Source organism: Boleophthalmus pectinirostris, unplaced genomic scaffold (assembly GCF_026225935.1).
Source record: "Boleophthalmus pectinirostris isolate CB_2022bp ecotype Guang Dong unplaced genomic scaffold, ASM2622593v1 HiC_scaffold_2826, whole genome shotgun sequence".
NCBI classification, from domain to species: Eukaryota; Metazoa; Chordata; class Actinopteri; order Gobiiformes; family Gobiidae; genus Boleophthalmus; species Boleophthalmus pectinirostris.
In genome coordinates this window covers 1,952,059-1,971,371 of record NW_026571291.1, presented here as the reverse complement: position 1 = coordinate 1,971,371, position 19,313 = coordinate 1,952,059, and the positions used below count along the sequence as shown (strand labels likewise).

Below are 19,313 nucleotides of genomic sequence, written 5' to 3'. Positions count from 1 at the left end.
GAATGGATTTAGTGATTTGGAGTGAGATGGAGAGTTTGTTAAACTTGTTCTGTTCTATTGTTTATGTTATAGTTTATCTGAAGAACTGTTCATATGTGACGTTAACAGTCTGTTGTTCTCTCTTCTATTGTTTTTACTACAACTTGACTTTACACAGGAAATGTCAGTTCCTGGTCTCTGATTTTATAAAATCAATTTCCCCTTAAAAGTGCGACTTATTGTCCAAAAAATACAGTAAGTCGTCCTGGTAGCAGAACTTCCAGAGCAAATAAACCAGAGCGACAGTTTTCCGACTGGTGTTAGTTGAAATAAATTTTTAATGAAATACTGGAAATAGAGAAATCTTGTTTGACACTAAAATGGAACAATGAAACAACAAACTGTTTTCCGATTTTATTGTTTTTTGTTCTTAATTGAAATTCAAAAGAACTAATAGTACACGGACCCACTAGAGCAGAGCATTTTTATTTATTTTTTACCAATAGGAAAACTTGTAGAATGAAGTACAGAGCGGTGGACGTACTGGGGGCGGTGAAAACGGGGTAGATTGGCAACATAGCGTTTTAAAAATTAGTTGCAGGAATCACTCCAAATACAACTTCAAGAGGGTAAAAGAAGGAAACAACAATAACGTAGTTAAAAGCTCTGAAAAGTCCATTTTGCGTCATAGATCAGCTTTAACAACCAAGTAAAAGTAATAATATTGACCCACGCACCGTTTTGAGTCCCTTCAGGGCGGAGACGTCGAGGAAGGACACAGCGGCGAAGTCCAGGACCAGGCTGTGCAGATCCACCGGGGGCACGTTCACGTTGACGGGCAGCTCCCCTCTCCAGTCCACCTGAATGGGCAGGTCCTTCAGGTCTGTGGGCAGGTCCAGCTCCTCCACACTGTCCTCGCCGTCCACCTCTGTGTACGGCTCAGGAGACATGTTCAGGTAACCCTTCTGTGGAGAGGAGAGCGGAGACAAAGCAGAAACAAAACTTCGAGTGTCAGAATCCATAGTAGGCCACCAAAAATGACGCCTGAGGCTAGACAACGTGCGTTGTACCCCAGGATGACAGGCAAAAAAGGAGTTTTGGGACCACTGCAAGACCTCACTGCGTACAGTGGAAGGAACATAGAGTCTGTTGAGTGGTCCACCTCCTGGATTGGGCTCTGCCTCCTGCGCCTTTTTCACGTTTGCTTCTACCTGCCAACAGAGAGCTCCAAGAACACAATTAACAGGAACAATGGTCTCGGGATCAGACTGCTCAGAAGGGTCAAACTGGCGAGAGAGTGCATCGGGTTTTATATTCTTGGAACCAGGGCGGTACGTAATTGAGAACTTGAACCTCCCAAAAAACAAAGCCCACCTGGCTTAGCGTGAGTTTAGCCTCTTAGACTGGATGTAGGCCAAATTCTTGTGATCAGTCCATACAACGACGGGCTGCTCTGCTCCTTCCAGCCAATGTCTCCACTCTTCAAGTGCGAGTTTGATGGCTAAGAGTTCCCTGTTGCCGACATCATAGTTACGTTCAGCAGGATCTAGCCGCCTGGAAAAGAAAGCACAGGGGTGGAGTCGAAAATCTGAGTCAGAGCGCTGGGAGAGTACAGCTCCGACTCCCACATCTGAGGCATCAACCTCAACAATAAACTGCTTTGATGGGTCAGGATGAATCAGGACGGGAGCTGTAGTGAATAGCCTCTTAAGCTTATTGAAAGCATAGTCTGCCTCCGGAGTCCATTGGAATGGGAGTTTCGTGGAAGTTAGACGGGTGAGAGGAAGCGCAACCTTGCTGTAATCTCGAGTGAATCTCCTGTAAAAGTTGGCAAAGCCGAGAAACCTTTGTAGTTGTTTGCGATTACAGGGAGGGGGCCACTCCGAGACCGCCTTGATCTTCGTTGGGTCAGCCTTAACTTGTCCACCTTCAATTACAAAACCCAAAAATGAGACAGAACTAGCATGGAACTCACATTTCTCACTCTTCACAAATAGTTTATTTTCAAGAAGCCTTTGTAAGACTTGGCGGACATGTTGGCGATGTTCCAAAGGGTCTCTGGAAAAAAATCAGAATATCGTCCAGGTAGATGAAAACAAAGCGGTTAAGAAAGTCCCGAAGGACATCGTTTACCAGAGCTTGAAACACGGCTGGAGCATTAGTGAGACCAAATGGCATGACGCAGTATTCAAAATGTCCCAGAGGTGTGTTGAAGGCTGTCTTCCATTCGTCTCCTTCTCTGATGCGGACAAGATGGTATGCATTGCGCAAATCCAGTTTGGTGAAAAGGGTGGCACCCTGCAAAGGTTCAAAGGCAGACGAGATAAGGGGCAAGGGATACTTGTTCAAACCTCTAGTCAATGCATGGTCGTAAAGTCTGGTCCTTCTTGGCAACAAAGAAGAAACCAGCCCCCACCGGAGAAGATGGACGGATAATGCCGGCAGCTAGAGAGTCTCTGATGCATGTCTCCATGGCCTCTCTTTCAGGTCGGGACAGGTTGTACAGGCGAGCAGGTGGAAGATGAGCTCCGGGAAGAAGGTCTATGGCACAGTCATAGGGCCTGTGTGGTGGTAAGGATAGCGCCTTCTCCTTACTGAAGACCTCACCTAGGTCATGGTAATGAGGTTAAATCCGGAGTAGATACAGGTTGCTTGGAGTTAATCTTTTCAGATGGAGGGAGAGCTGACTGCAAACAAGACTGGTGACAAAATAAGCTCCAGCTGACAATCTTATTGAGAGACCAGTCAATCACTGGATTATGAATCTTGAGCCAAGAGTAGCCCAACACTAATAGAGTCAGGGGAGCAGAGAAAACAAAGAAACGTGTCTCTTCATGATGGTTGCCAGACAGAAGTAAGTGGAGAGGAACAGTGTGGGGAGTAATTTTAGCTAGAACGGTACCATTCAAAGCACTGACCTGGATTGGCTCTGGAAGAGGCTCAGTGGAGATCCCCACCTGCAAGATCAAATTAGAGTCCATGAAGTTCTGCTCTGCCCCGGAGTCCAGTAGTGCTTGAAGGGGAAGTGACTGGTTATTATGACACAGGGTTGTGGGTAACAGGAGTCTGGGTTGGTCAGTGGGGATTTTAGAAACCTCGCCCCCATTACTGATGAGCGGGCTCTTTTGGACGGACAGGACAATGAATGAGAAAATGGCCACCTTGACCGCAGTACAAGCACTCGCCAGCTCGAATTCTCCATGACCGCTCCTGGACAGACAACTTGGCCCGGCCAATTTGCATAGGAACCTCTGGGGATTGTGGAGCAGGGGGCAGAGGAGGAAAATTACCAGTCTGAATTAGGGCTGGAGGTGAGGAGCGAGGCACGGAGGATGTAGTATGAGGGATTCTCTCTCGTTTCCGCTCGCGCAGCCTGTTGTCGATACGAATAGAGTGAGAGATTAATTCCTCCAGAGAGACGGGATCATCACGGACTGATAGTTCATCCTTTAAAGTGTCACGTAACCCTCGCCAAAATACTCCCTTTAAGGCAGTTTCATTCCACCCTGATTCCTCAGCCAAGATCCGTAATTGAATGGAGTAGTCTGCCACACTCTTGTTTCCCTGGTGGAGATCTAGAAGCCCCTTGGCAGCATTCGCCTCACAATCTGCGTGTGCAAAAACTCTTTTAAAGTTCGCAAAAAATTCAGAATAACTGATACTCTCAATGCCCCTGCCACCCAACACAGCCTCGGCCCAGTCAAGGGCTCTTCCACGTAACAACCCCGTAATAAAGGCTACCTTGGACTGGTCGGTCGAAAATGTCAAAGGCTGGCAGGTGAAAAACAGTCATACACTGCAAGAGAAAGCCTTTACTCTTACCCAGGTCCCCATTGTATGGCTCAGGATGAGGAACTGGAGTTTCACGTTGAGGGTGTACAGCGGAGGCACCAGCAGGGGCAGCAGCAGAGGCAGCAATGGAAGTGGGGTTACTGGGTTGAGAGAGATTCTGGGCTGAGAGTTGATTTGAAAGGTGCTCCACCAACCTGGTTAAGTTTGAGACTTGGAGTCCGAGATTTTGATTTGATTCCTTGAGGTCCTGTAGTGACTTGTGGTGCTGGCCAAGTAAATTTCCTTGGGTGGCAACGATCTTCTCCAACTCGTTGGGTTCTGCTGGGTCCATTGTTTGGCCAGATCGTTCTGTTAGGAATCACTGGTCGGACCCAAATATGCAGAGGGAAAAAGTATTTTATTACAAAAATAGTCTTGGCGGGGGAATAGATTCCAGGGGAGGCAGGACGGGTCCGGGTTGGCTGCAGATGGGAGGTCTGTGGAGATGGAGGCTGACCGGGGGCTTACAGAAACTGGTGGGTACGGGATGAGGCTGGCTCCAAATGAAGTGCTGGGGATGGGATAAAAAAACAGGTAAGCATCAAAAGGTCACTGGAATTCTCAAAAATCTTAAAAAGCCTGAGTAGTTCACCACTGGGATGACGGAACGATCTGGCACTGGAGAGCAGGTCAGCAGGTCTTTTATTGTAGGAGATGATTACTTGATGAAGAACAGGAGTGGAGCTCAGCAGGTGCATGATTGGGGCCCGCCCAGGAAATGCCAAACAAGGTAAGTAAATACAGAGAGAGGGAGCAGGGAGAGGGGTAGGAGGAGCAGGGAGAACCCTCACAAGTTTATGGACGCGCTGATCATTTGTAAATGCTAATAACGCGTTTACACGGTTCATGCAGCAGCTCAATGACTCTGCAACGAAACTGCGGGACCAGACCAGAACTGAGACCGGGACAAGATCAGGACTCAGACCGGGACCAGATCTGTTTTAGTCCTGTTTCAGTCCTGGTTCAGTACGGGAAACGGCCGTTATCTGTTTTTTCCATTATTGATTTAAACACAAAATCGAAAAATGAAATAACTAATCGATATAAATTTTTTCATTTTTGTTTTGGAAACAAATAATGAAGAAAATAGTTGTGCTTTCATTTTCTTATTTTTGGTTTTCTATTGAAAAATGAATGAATGAACGACACACGGTTTTAAATTGTTTAAGGTTTGTTTTCTTCCTCTAGCCTGAGATCAAATTTTGAGCCAGAGACCTTTTCTTATAAATATGATTTAATTATGCCTTAATAACTAATCACTTATGATTATAATGGTAATAAAGATAATTCTTATTATTTAACTATTTATTAATGTATCATATTAATTAGTGGCTTCTGCTGAAACACTGACGCTGTGATGATCTGTGACTCTGCCTATGCACATTTTGCAAATATTTTTGTGTTCATTGACATAAAATGTGACTTTTCAAAGAGCTTGTACTCATTTATGTTGAACACTGTATGTCTTATATGTTTCCACAGTGGACAGTTTAGTCCAGCAGATTGAGGTGTGATCAGAGTTGAGCTTTTCTGTCACTTCACCAGACTGAAGCCTGAGCAAGTGTTGATACAAGTACGTACAGCTTGTATATTTATGAACATAGGTTTATACTTTAAAAGTGACATAGTGCAGCTTTAAAGCACAACACTCACATCGAGGTAGTCCTTGTCTTTGTAGATGTCGGTGCCTTTAATGTTGGCGAGCACAGAGCAGCGAGGGCTGAGGACACAGGCACAGGTTAAAAACAGGTTTATAAAGATGATTTAATATAATAACATGATAATTATAAAAGAGACTGACAACTGCGTTCGGAGAACCACACTGATGAGTTCTATACCCAGACCAACCCCTAAACCCAGATCCAGACCGAGCAAGATGGACGCCACACAGGTCCCGACCCACACCACCTGAACACAAACAAACAATCAAATCATTAAAATAATGAAAACTTTCTTTTTCTCTAAATGCTCTAAAGTGTGAAACTGAAAATTGACTTTGAGTTGATAAAAACAATTCATCTTTATTGAAGATAAACACCTCTTTTTTGCAATCTGAATTTTAAATATATTTTCTTACACAGTCTGGTTTGTCTCGTCTCCACAGATACGGCACCTCTCTGACCTGCATCAGCATCCCTTTAAGATTCACGATCACCACGGCCCCCAACACAGACTGGAACACAGGACACAGAGGTAATGTTTATACTAAAACATGGCAGTAAATATCTTCATTTTAAATGTCCCTGTATTATGTAAGAATAAACTAAGGGTCACTGGGTCCTGATTGTTACAGACTCAAATGTCCAGCAGAGGGCAGTAGAGCCTCTGCTGCTGGTGCACAAGTGAGTGACACTAACAGGCTGCAAATAAAATGAGCTGGTTCAGAAACACACAGTTAATGTCGTTTTTTCCTTGAGGAGTTTCCTTTTTATTTTAATCAGAACACGCCACTAATTAAATAATATTTCAAATTAAAGCTGCATTGAAGTAGTTTTGGTCATAAAGTAAAAGCCTGTACGGTGAAGTAGAGCTGCCGCATGTATAATTAAACATGGTTCTGTTCATGATGTGTGTGTGTATATGTCCCCAGTTCTGTAACTCAGATGTTGTGTTACCTTTGGCAGAGGCTCCAGTAGAAACCCTATGGCCACAGTGACCACCATCACGATAATGGCGGACAGTAAACCTGCGACCTGCGTCTTCCCGCCGGTGCTCTCCTGGACGGCGCTCCTGGACAGAGCCGTACTCGCCGCAAAAGATTTGAACGAAGCTCCGAAGATATTACTGACTTCGAAGGCGATCAGCTCCTGGAACAAAACACAGGCTTCATTTAAAGAGTCGGTCAGGTCAGTTTGTTCTGTTTGTAGACTTATTTTTTGTGTATTTTCTTAAATATCTATTAAATTATTTAAGGGAAACTATTATTATTGTACTCGTGCACCAGGTTTAAAATACGTCTAACTGCGGTCAATAATAAATATCCTTACTACTGCATGTCAGTGAACGCACCACTCGCTTGTGCAGCACTCGTGAGATTGAGTCGGCCAATTGCGTGCATTATAACGTTTTGTACAAGTTGCACCTCTCCCTCCATTCACAAACGGGAGTGAGGCGAGACAGGACGGCTGCACAGTATCATGTTACAAACTGTTGATTATTTTTTGCTATATTTAAGTACCGTATTTTCCACACTATTAAGCGCTCTGGATTATAAGGCGCACTGTCAATAAATGGTCTATTTTGGAACTTTTTTCACAAATAAACTGCACTGCAAACACAACAGTGTGATGGGTGAGTGGTTTTGTTTGTTTGTTCGTTCACGGTGACTCTGGGCTTTGTTCAGTTGTGGCGTGTAGGGAGGGTGCTGTCTGGGATCGCTGGATTGTCGGCGTGTTCGCAGTGACTCAGTTGTTCAGTTGTGTCTAGAAGCGGCACGTTGCACTCGCTTTTTCGGTTCGTTCCTCCGTTCCGTTCCTCGTCGGCGTGGAGTGATGAGTGTGTCTGTGGGTGTTTTTCGCTGTGCGGTCGCTGTCTGCTCTGTGTGTGTTTGCGTGTTCTGAGGGTGGTGCGGCTTTGTAGTTTACTGAAGTCGTGCTGGGACGCCCGAGTGGATTCGTGTACAGGGCGCTCTGGATTGTGGCGCGCAGTCATTTTTTGATGCGGTTAGAGGCTTAAGAGCGCGTCTAATAGCTCGGAAAATACGGTAAGTAAATAAGTTTTTATTTATATAGTACTTTTCACAGACATATGTCACAAAGACGCTTTACAGAGCATTATTCAGTCAGTCCATAACCAGTGGTGGTAAGCTACTATTGTAGCCACAGCTGCCCTGGGGACAGACTGACAGAAGCGTCGCTGCCAGTCTGCACCATCGGCCCCATCCTGAGTTTGCAGCGAACATTTTGTATGTGGAGCATCAACAAAGCAAAATCCCAATCCCTCGCTCAACCTCGGTTACGAATTTAACAAGCGAAAGGTTCCAGCCAAGAAACACCTTCCACTGCAAAGAGACCAAGACGTGATGTTGCTGTAAAACCACAAGAACAAGAAAGTGCAGCTCACTCTGTTTGTCTTCTGCACCTCTCCATTAACAAACGGGATTTTGTTTTGATGTCGCTCGACATACAAAATGTTCGCTACAAACTCGGGATGATTTGTTAGGCAGTCAAATGTTTCCTTTTTGGTTCTTCCTGTGGATCAATCCTGCCCATCACCTTCAACTTTCACTATTTTTCAATTTCGTTGGGAAGAGAAACAGTTTGAACAGATGTTTGCAGTCACACACATCTGATTCTCTTTTGCATTTATGGAGTTCACAAACTTCTGAAGCCCATTTCTCGAGCTGTTTTCCGCTGTTAGGATCCAACAACCACACAATTACGATGTCCGAATCCCAAAACTAAAATATGACAATATCAGAACCAGAAACAAAAGTGATATGGTTCAAAAGACTTGAAAAGATCGACTTTGACAATGGACACATCCCACTGGGAAAACAAACAAGGTTTGATGCTCACTTTTTTCGGAAAATCCTTCCTAGTATCCATTGTGTGAAGACTGGAAGTCTGAAATTTGTGATGCATGTATTTTAGTCTCTCTTTCACACAACTACAGCTTTCTGTTAAGTTCTCATTAAGCTATTCTGAACGTCTGTACCTTTTGTTAAAAAGAGACGACAATAAATGCACTGACAGGATTTTGAATGTTAAAAAATATAATCCCAAACCATAAGGTGAATGGAAAGAGTTAACATATTTAGCTCTTAAAGTCTGATCAATTCTACACATGTAAAGTCATGGAAAATTCACATTTGGTCATGAAAAATTCATGGGAAAGATGAAATTTTGTTGGTGAAAAAGAGTGGGAACTCTGTCTATGATGGTTTTACGTCTGATTTTTTAATGTTTTAGGACCCTAAATGTACTTTTAAAAAAAAAATAGTTTCAGTGCAGCTTCAACCAGATTTAGGCACTTCCCTAAAACTTAAGCATTAACTGAATAGAAATGGTGCTGAATAAGTTTAAAAATTAATTCCAGGGCAGAAATTATCCAAATGATTCTAGTGAAGGTGTGTGGAGTTTAAAAACACAGTGGAGCACTTTCTGTATTTTGAGGAAATGACATTGTAGCACAGATCATAAAACAGTGTAATATGAGCCCATTAATTCGGAGTATGAGTTTCTTGGAGAAATTAGACAAGCTCATCTAGTTACTACTGTTAAGACACAAAACTACTCATTTTGCTTCATGCCACTTCTGAAGAAACAAACTCTGTATCAGGACATGGATTAAGTGTAAAAAAAAAAAAGCTTTTGATGCATTTTCTGTGTCATTGTAGTGGACCAAACAGAAAGGCAAAGACAAGATATAAAAATAAGTTTAAATTTAATAAATGCTCAAATTAGGCAAATTATTAACAAAAAAACCAGGCCCAACTGGGGTAACTCAAAATCAAACTGAACAACTGAACTCTACCAAAATTTCTAAATGTGTGAGATATCAAATTTTGCAGCTCAAATTATTACATCGAGTTTATATAACACCACATATACTAAACAAAATGGATACCAAATAATCTAAACTTTGTTGGCATGGTTGTGGGGCAGAGGGCACACTCATGCACATGCTGTGGCATTGCCCTGAAGTGAAACAATATTGGAGCATTGTAATGGATCGTCTGTCTTATGTATGTATATATATATATATATATATATATATCTGTATGTTTGATGTGCAGATTTCTCCATGCCCGTTGCTGTGCCCGTTTGGAATAAGAACTCAAGATTTGTCATCCCAAAAATTGGACCACATATTTTCACTGGGTTTTTTATCAGCTGAACTTATTATTATGATGAACTGGAAGGAACGTAAATATAAGTGCTTTGACATAGACAGTTGGTACGGGGATGTTTTGGATTTGATTTGTATGGAGCAGTTGCTCAGTTGTTGGACGCAAAGAACAGGCACACTGTTGACCTATGGACTGTGGCGGAACCCCATCTGGACAAAGCACAGTAGAGTGGGAATATCATATTGTTGGACAATGCTAAAATATATGTGTATGTAAATGTTTGTATGGTGTGGCCAGAAACGAACGAAAAATATGGGAGGAGAATAGAAAATATGTAAATGTAGATTTGACTTGACAGCCTTAGAGATGTGAACACACACATGCAGATACTGCATTGAGAAACTCTGTACTACACACACCCTCCCCAACCCCCAACCTCCTTTTTATATATATATATATATATATATATATATATATATATATATATATATATATATATATATGTCTTTTATATATATTTTTTAAATTATTATTATTATTATAATAATATATACTTTTTTTTTTATTATATTTTTTAATGCATGTTAGTTTTATATTTAGTTAGTCTGTCTTGTTGTGGAAGTGCTGGGGATCCAATCCCTCAAACTTATATTATATATATATATATATATATGTATATATATATATATATATATATATATATATATATATATAATATATAATATAATATATAAAATAGATAACTGAACAGAACAAAACTAACCCAACCAGACAAAGGAACAGGGGTGTTTAAATAATTGAGGACCAACTAAAACTACACACGAGGGAGGAATTACACTAATTAATTAACTAAACCAATAACTTCATCAAAGTAACAAAAAGGCAAATAATTATAATACAGAAAATATTCAGTGATAACAAAGTGACCTTAAAGCAAACTAAACAAACTACCTTAGTAAAACAAACTAAATAGTGCTCCCCCCTTTGCTGAGTCCTGATGGTCTCTCCCAGGGTCCTCCGTCCGGCGCTCAAAAAAAACTAAAGGAACAAGTGTAAGTAAATTAGACATACATTAACTAAAATGTGTGCACTCAAATTAGAATATAAGTCTCAATAAAGGAATTAAATTACGTGTAATGTAATTAATTAGTGAAATTAAATAATACTGACACTATAGAGTGGTGGCAGAGGTATCCACCACAATAATTCAGAGACAATTTCAAACCTTCTCTCACCTCTGATTAACAAAGTGAAAGACGCTCACAGTTTCTGAGCGTGTATTTATTTGTTTTATTTCTAAAGCGCCTCCATATGTAAGTGAGGCATAAGACAAGACAAGCATGTACAACTGGTCTAAAATAAAAGGAAGAAAACACAGGTAGACTTGATTTGCTCTTTTCCTTTATTTTATTTCATTTTTTTTTTTTACCACAGCCTCCATGAAAAGAATAATCCTCTGTTATGAGTTGCTAACAAGAGTCACTCCTCAGAAAGTAGAATTTAAAAAACAAAATACAACTTGTACGTCTCTGATTAGGGAACTGCAGTGAAGCGGGACTAAAAGCTCAAAGTTAAAAACAATATAATCAGTGTTGGGAAGGTGACTTTTAAAATGTATTCCCCTACAGATTACAGATTACATACACCAAAATGTAGCTTGTAATGGAACCCATTAAATTGGGTTGTGTGAAAAGTGAGTAACATAATCTGAATACTTTGGATTACTTGGTTTGCTGAAGAGAAGCAAAGACAAGGAAATCTTCACATAAGATATTTTGTTTGATAAAAGAAAATAAAAAGCCCAGACTTTACTGAACCAAATTAAAAATATTATTGATAGAAGACGAGGAGACACGGACCGCACGGCATGGTTTAGTCCTGTTAAATCCTGTTTTGAGACATGGTTTAGACCTGGTTTAATCCTGGTTTAGTCTTGCTATAGACCTGGTTTGGACCCAGTTTAGACCTGGTTTTAGTCCTGGTTTGGACCTAGTTTAGCCCTGGTTTAGACCTGGTTTAGTGTCCGGCAATGAGTGGAATTACTGGAGGAAAAAAAAAAAGGGATATAGCCCAAAATGTGAAAACAGGAAAATACCACAGTGTAATCTATTTATTTCAACAAAGTAACTGTAATCCAATGACCACTCACTGAAACAGTAACTGTAACTGAATATAGTTACTCATAATTTGTACTCTGATTACATAACTCCGGTACATGTAATCTGTTACTCCCCAACACTGTATATAATAAAAAATAAGGAGGACAAACTTCAACTAAAACCTCCTTGTAAAAAAAAAAAAAAGGAATTAAAAAAATTACAAGCTTAAAAATTATGTTTATTTTTGACACCACACAGAACTCAACTCCACAGTCTGGAGTCTCTGAAGCCTGATCTCCAGCTTTTTGAGTCTGACTTTAGGTTCACTTGATCCGGCCTCAGCAGCTCTTTCTCCTTTAGTGTGTTCAAGACGGTGCAGCTTCAGATGAGCAGCTTGTCTCAAAGTCGTCCCACACTGGTCAGAGCTGCAGCTTTTCTCTTCAGTCTGGAACATTTGGACATGTTTCAGACGGTTCCTCGCAGACCTGAAAACCTTCCCCTTTTGTTCACAGTCGTCTGATTCGTCTCCTGTGTGCGTTCTGTAGTGAGTGGAGAGCTCCTGGGATGTTCTAAAAGCCTTTTCACACTGGTCACACTCATATAGTCTGTGTTTGAAGTGAATTCTCATTTGTTTATTGAGATGGGATAATTGAGTGAAAGCTTATGGTCTCTCTCCAGTGTGGACTCTCATATGTGATACAAGGCTGTCCGACCGTGAAAATGTCTTGTCACAAACTTTACATCTGTATGATTTCTCCCTTGTATGGATTGTCATATGTGCTTTGAGTGCACCAGACTGTTTAAATTTCTTCCCACACTGGTCACACTCATACGGTCTCTCTCCAGTGTGGACTCTCATATGTGATACAAGGTTGCTTGACTCTGAAAATGTCTTTTCACAAACTTCACATCTGTATGGTCTCTCTCGTGTGTGGACTCTCATATGGTGATGGAGGGCAGAAGAGTGTCTAAATTCCTTCCCACACTGATCACAGCTGTATGGTTTTTCTCCAGTGTGAACTCTCATATGTGATACAAGGCTGTCCGACCGTGAAAATGTCTTGTCACAAACTTCACATCTGTATGGTTTTTCTCCAGTGTGGACTCTCATATGTGATACAAGGCTGTCCGACCGTGAAAATGTCTTGTCACAAACTTCACATCTGTATGGTTTTTCTCCAGTGTGGACTCTCATATGTGATACAAGGCTGCCCAACCATGAAAATGTCTTGTCACAAACTTCACATCTGTATGGTTTTTCTCCAGTGTGGACTCTCATATGTGATACAAGGCTGCCCAAACATGAAAATGTCTTGTCACAAACTTCACATCTGTATGATTTCTCCCCTGTGTGGATTGTCATATGTGCTTTGAGTGCACCAGACTGTTTAAATTTCTTCCCACACTGGTCACACTCATATGGTCTCTCTCCAGTGTGGACTCTCATATGTGATACAAGGCTGCCCGACTCTGAAAATGTCTTTTCGCAAACTTCACATCTGTATGGTCTCTCTCCAGTGTGGACTCTCATATGTGATACAAGGTTGCCCAACCGTGAAAATGTCTTTTCACAAACTTCACATCTGTATGATTTCTCCCCAGTGTGGATTGTCATATGTGCTGTGAGTGCACCAGACTGTTTAAATTTCTTCCCACACTGGTCACACTCATATGGTCTCTCTCCAGTGTGGACTCTCATATGTGATACAAGGTTGCTTGACTCTGAAAATGTCTTTTCACAAACATCACATCTGTACGGTCTCTCTCGTGTGTGGATTCTCATATGTGCTTTGAGTGAAGAAGACTGTGTAAATTCATTCCCACACTGATCACAGCTGTATGGTCTTTCTCCTGTGTGGATTCTGTAGTGTATTTTCAGTCCGGAAGCATTTGGACACACCTTTCCACACTGGTCACATGTGAACTCCATTCTGTTGGTGGATCTTGTAGCTCTGCATTAGAACAAAGGAAAGTGTCAAGTGAAATAACAAAATACACATAAAATACACACACTGATTCATATGTAAGAATGTGTCAGTGTGTGTTCTATAGGGTTGGGCGATATCCAGATGTTGATACCGTTAAAACTTCTCAGGATTTTACTGGGTTATATGGTTTTACCATATTACCAAAATGTTTTAGTATGACTTTGGTAAACTACGAAACCGCACTGCTGTACGGTCTGTGTGTACGACCTGCAGACTTATAATCTCTAAAAAGTTACACATGAACCATCTTCAACACGACTGAAACACGCAGAACAGATTCAACATCTGCAGCACATTTTCTGTCACAGAAAGAACACTCATATTCCACTGAGTCGTGTTCTTTAGTCCGACAGAAGCTGAACCGCATCAGTGCCACAAGGAAAGAGCTGTTTTTATCAGCTCTTATAGTTTATTCAAATGAGTCATGTGGTTTTAAGTTTTGTTTCTGTAAAACATAAACAAATGTGGCCTGAAGCCAAAATGCTGCCAAATTGCAGAAGTATTAGTACTTTTTTGGGGGAGGACCAACTGTCTTGTGGCTGGACTTGTCGTCTTGTCTTGGTCGTCCCTCATGAGCGTCACATGACAATGAAACAAACTAATCGAACGTCGTCTCCCCACACAGTTAAAAGAAACATTTTAGACACTATTAGTTTTAAATCGTGAAACATTAAACTGAAAATACAAACATTCATTTGTGCTGAGCAAACACATTTAGGTATCAATAAATTATAATATTATATTAGGTCTTTATGTGCTGCAGATTTTTTTATGATGGTAATGAAACTGATCCCTTTGCTACTTTTTGATACTGCCTGTTACCGTAATACTGTATTACCGCCCAACCCTAGTGTTCTACAAGTAAGTTACGTTAAGTTGCATGAATCATTTAAGATGAGTGAGAAATGGAAAGACTATCGCACACTACAGTGGAGTAACATTAACATAATAACGATGAACAGAACAGTCACACAGAGTTCATTCAGGCTTCCTGAGGTGATGAGACACAGAGGTGACCACAGATGTGTTCTAACTTGTGTCCTGCTCAGTGAGGTGCACAGACATTTCGGGGGGCAGGTGCTCAGTGAAAAATAAGGACACTTTGTGACCATGTGGAACTATCGGCTGCCTTATTATAGTGTGTAATAGTGTAAAAAAAAAACGCCCTAAACGCCTCTATTTGGACGCCTTTGCATTGGAGTTCAGAAGCCCCGGTGTCTTGGACGCCGTGGACGAACGGGAGAAAAATACTTGACGCGCGTCTGTTTCCCGGGATACAAGTGTCCGGTTCTGGTCTTTTCCCTTAACGATGGACCAGACTGAGAGAAACTTTAGTGTTTTTATTACATGAAACCATCAGCAGAGGAGATCAACTTGGCGACTGCGGCGTTTTTATATTTATACTGCACTAATGACACTGGATCAGTCATGGTCCAGTCCTGGTCCAGTCCTGGTCCAGTCCTGGTCTAGTCCTGGTCTAGTCCTGGTCTAGTCTTGGTCTGGTCCTGGTCTAGTCTTGGTCTGGTCCTGGTCTAGTCTTGGTCTGGTCCTGGTGTAGATACTAATATCTCCAAAACTAAAGCAGCACAAACAAAACTTTTTGCAGCACAAATGAAGCACAAATGATTGACATAGTTTTTGTGTGTGGGGAGGGGGAGCAGCATCGGGGCTTTATGATCACACACTTTTAATCATCCAGCATTTCTAGATGATGATGTCAACATGGACCACAGTACACTGTGAAAAAAAAAATAATAAAAAACAAACTTTCAAAAGGGCATTTTTTGTACAGAGGGCAAAGGGGCAGGTGATTTAGCAGCACCTGGTGTCTGTCTGTGCACGACACTGGTCTATGACAAGCCAAACTGTTCACATTTACACCTATTTTTAACACGTTAACACCTCGTTTAACATGTCGAAATGTTATTTCACGCAACAAATAAGATTTATAATTATACATATGATAATGATCCTCCCACTGATTTTCTCAGTCAGTGAATTTAAAGTGTTTTCAGCCAATCACTGACAAAGACAAAGAGTCCAGAACAACAACACTGATGTCCCTGTGCACATTCTGTTCTCTTACAAAATAAACCTTACACTGTGTCAGTTGTCGTCTATCAAATTTAAAACAGTCTCATCCACCTCAACGGATTTATCTTTTCAGTCTGTCGATCATTAAACAACTGATTATTTAACTGTCCGTAAACAAATGTCAAAAGAGAAAATAAACACATGAACTCAGCCTGCGCTGCTTCAGTTTATGTTATTGCACTTTTTGCCCAGTAGATGGCACAATAAGACGAGGAATGGAGAGTGATTCTTTTACATGTTGAGCTGTTAGATTTGAATAAACCTGTTTATGTTTAAAGAATGTCACAAACGAGCAAATTCGCATTTTTTTCACAGATTTTCATGGAAGGCCACATGACTGTATCACATGTTTGAATAAACCTGTTTATTTCTGTTGAATTATCATTTTTTCATTGAATGAACATGACTGTATCACATGTTCACCGCTGGAGTCTCTGGGGCTGTGGATAGACCATCACAGATCAGCCTGATGCTGTAGTGGGACAATGAAAATCTCAACAGACTCCAGTGCAGTGAGACAGAGCAGATCTGGTCCTTTCCATGCACCACTGAAACAATCATGACTAAAGGAGCCTTTGTAAAATCAGGAGTGCAGGTTGTATCTTCTACAACTTGTAGTTTGATCTTGTCCCAGTCTGTGGAGGCTCCTGTACTTGGCTGTGGTCTGCAGGTGGAGCAGCTCCAGTAAAAGGGACATTAGAGTAAAGAATGTGCAGAGGGAGATCGGTGTTGGATTATTCTGGACTCTTTTCACTGACTGGGAAAATCAGTGGGAGGAGATCATTATCATATGTAGAATCATTTGACACGTCAAATAACAGTTTATCACGACAAATTAAATAATCTTATAATACACATCAAAAAAGGTGTTAACGTGTTAAAAATGGGTGTAAATGTGAACAGTTTGGCTTGCCATACTGGTCCTGCTTAACAACACAACAGCATGAGGGTCATGAATCAATCATTTCTACCCTTTTTAAAAGATTTGAAAAAATCTAAATGCAGCAGGACGGTACAAATTATTACAAGTAAAAAAAAAACACTGTACCATACAAAGCATGTCCATGAATAAGATGTAAAGATGGTAAAGACCTACAGCATCACAAAACTAATAATTATCCACAGCCCTGAACGTGAGATGATGTTTTTGTGGCCAAATGAAATCGCCCTGAACTTTTCCCCCACAAAACGTCCCACAGTTGAAATTGAGGTAAAATACCAGGGCCAAATTTAGTTCCCAGTCCGACCCTGGATATACTTACAAAAGTAGAGGTAGAAAGTTCTTGAAGTCCTTTGGAAGAATTCTTCTCTTTGTTGTTACCGTTTGATTTTAACCATGTTAATTCACCATGCAAATACAGACGTTGTTCACTCAGTGTCCCTTGACGTGTTGAAAAACGTGTTGTCAAAGTCCGATCATTCACCTTTGCTCACATAAGAGAGGTTAATGTTTGACTTTGAGAAGCCGACTAGGCAGCAGGGACGTGTTTGAACTCAGATCACATGTACCAGGCCTGGGGGCCAAATTTGATTCATGACATAATTATATTTGGCCCGTGAGTTCATATCAAATCTGTATCAGAGCTGCTACAGATCGACTATAGAGACATTATTTATTTAAAATGGTGTTATTTTATATTCAACTTGTTCTGGATTCACTGTTTAAGCAAAACTATTATTAAACATTTATTTAATAAGAAAAGGTTTAACATTACAGATCTCGAAAGAAGAGAAAACATGCAGATGTTTTCATTTTTCTATAAATATTTAGTTTGGCCCACGACTTTGTCCCTCTGTGAATTTGAGTTTGACCCCCGTGATCTATGTTATATTACATATGTTGTAGTGTGTATATATATATATATATATATATATATATATATATATATATATATATATATATATATATATATATAATATATATATATATATATATATATATATATAGTACGTATGTTATAGTATATTTGTTAAAAATATATATGTTATATGTTTTCAGGGCGGCAGTAGCTCAAGAGTGTTTGTCCACTGATCCAAAGGTTGATGGTTCAAATCCCGCCCTCGACATAAACATCATTGGTGGAATGAACCGCTGTGTTGTGTATTTTGCCCAGAAGATCACCAAACCAGCCCGTGTCCGCGGGGTTGCTGGGGGTGCTGTAAAACCCCCTAGTGGTGAGGGGGAGATTTTTTTCTTTTTAAATTTTCTTAAATTGTCAGACACTGCGTTCTTATATTGTTTTATATTATTAATTAGACTACATTAAAGTGTATATGTCAATAAAATGTTGAATTTCAATCTATTTATTTATATTTAAAACAGATTTTAAATAGGCCTATAGGCTAAGGTTTAAAAAAAAAAACTTTTTCATAGCAGCACATGTTAAAAATGACTTCCATTGGCCCTGGTCTTTTGATGTTAGTAAAAACATCGTGATAACCTTTTTATTATGCTTTTATCGACAACATTCTGTCCTTCTCATGCATGTGTTGGTTTTACACTGTCAGTGTTCAAAACAGGTCACAGTTGATCACTGCACTTCTCCTGTTTACAACAACTCATTATTATAACTCCTTCTGTTAGAGGAAAACCCTGGTCACAGTGGATATTTATATATGCTACATTCATTTAAAGGTCCAATAATACACAAAATTCATCCTTAAGATTTAAGACACGTTATAACTCTGTTCCCTCCTCAAAAACAGACCTAGAGTTGTATTTTGTTTCATTCACACACGTTTGAGTCACTCTTTATTTTTAATCTGTCTACATTTCCAAAGTCTCCAAATGCTCTGTTCCACTTTGTGATGTCATGAGGCGGTAGTTTTCAAGTGAACAGCTCTTTTTACCTTTAGTTCAGTAGAGATTAACAAATAAAAAAATATCAAAAATGGGCAAAAATCTCCTCAGTGAAGCCAGAGCGTTAAATCGCCATAGCAACAGCCCAAATTATTTATAACTTCTATTCCACAAATACCACGTGAGAGCAAAGAGAAACTTTTATAACATGACAAAAGTTTTATTTATTTCCAGTCTCATAAAATGAACTCAATTTAATATATTGCACATGATTCTTCTACAAAATCTCTATAAAAACATATCTAAAAAAATCTTCTTACATTCTCCATGAAACTCTACGGACGTTATAACAAGTCAATAATAATAATAATAAAAATATATGTACAGTTTTGTAGTAGTTTGTTCAGAAGCGAGTTTCAGGCTCCATTCCCTGTGAAGACAAAGAGAGAGTTTTTTACTACTGTTTGTCTGTGAAACATTAAACGTGTCATGATGTAGCCACAGCTGCCCTGGGGCAAACAGCTGGAAGAGTGGCTGTTAACGTATTTTTCAGACTAAGTCGCACTTTTTTTTCATGGTTTGGGTGTTTCCTGTGACTTATATATTAAAATGTTTCAGTGAAGTGTGGAGAGGTTCTAGTCTTGTGTGTGAGTATCTGCTGCTCCTGTTCCTCCTGTACCACTGTCACTTGGCTCTACTGCGCATGTCTCCAGCAGAAAGAGCCTCTGTCC

General features: G+C 40.3%; 2 protein-coding genes across 2 annotated transcripts; both read right to left on the bottom strand.

Moving 5' to 3' along the window:
* Window positions 1–583: 583 nt before the first annotated feature.
* LOC129410935 (chloride anion exchanger-like) lies at window positions 584–12,328 on the bottom strand. Its single transcript, XM_055160036.1, has 7 exons — window positions 11,957–12,328; window positions 6,426–6,617; window positions 5,888–5,983; window positions 5,612–5,718; window positions 5,464–5,530; window positions 717–944; window positions 584–598 (listed from the first exon to the last, which is right to left on the bottom strand). Exons 1-7 carry the CDS (start codon window positions 12,326–12,328, stop codon window positions 584–586), a joined length of 1,077 nt encoding a protein of 358 aa, XP_055016011.1.
* Window positions 11,917–17,163, bottom strand: LOC129410914 (zinc finger protein 271-like). The gene is made up of 2 exons (XM_055159984.1): window positions 17,045–17,163; window positions 11,917–13,652 (listed from the first exon to the last, which is right to left on the bottom strand). The coding sequence occupies exon 2, from the start codon at window positions 13,628–13,630 to the stop codon at window positions 12,362–12,364; it is 1,269 nt and encodes a 422-aa protein (XP_055015959.1). The 5' UTR covers window positions 13,631–13,652; window positions 17,045–17,163; the 3' UTR covers window positions 11,917–12,361.
* Window positions 17,164–19,313: the final 2,150 nt, after the last annotated feature.

Excerpts from the sequence above, each read along its gene's own strand:
- LOC129410914 (XM_055159984.1), bottom strand. The coding sequence starts at position 13,630 with ATGGAGTTCACATGTGACCAGTGTGGAAAGGTGTGTCCAAATGCTTCC.
- LOC129410935 (XM_055160036.1), bottom strand. The coding sequence starts at position 12,328 with ATGAGAATTCACTTCAAACACAGACTATATGAGTGTGACCAGTGTGAA. Across the intron at positions 5,719-5,887 it reads GACGAGACAAACCAGACTGT|GTGGTGTGGGTCGGGACCTG; the intron begins GTAAGAAAATAT and ends GTTTGTGTTCAG. Across the intron at positions 5,531-5,611 it reads GTGGTTCTCCGAACGCAGTT|CCCTCGCTGCTCTGTGCTCG; the intron begins GTCAGTCTCTTT and ends CTGTGTCCTCAG.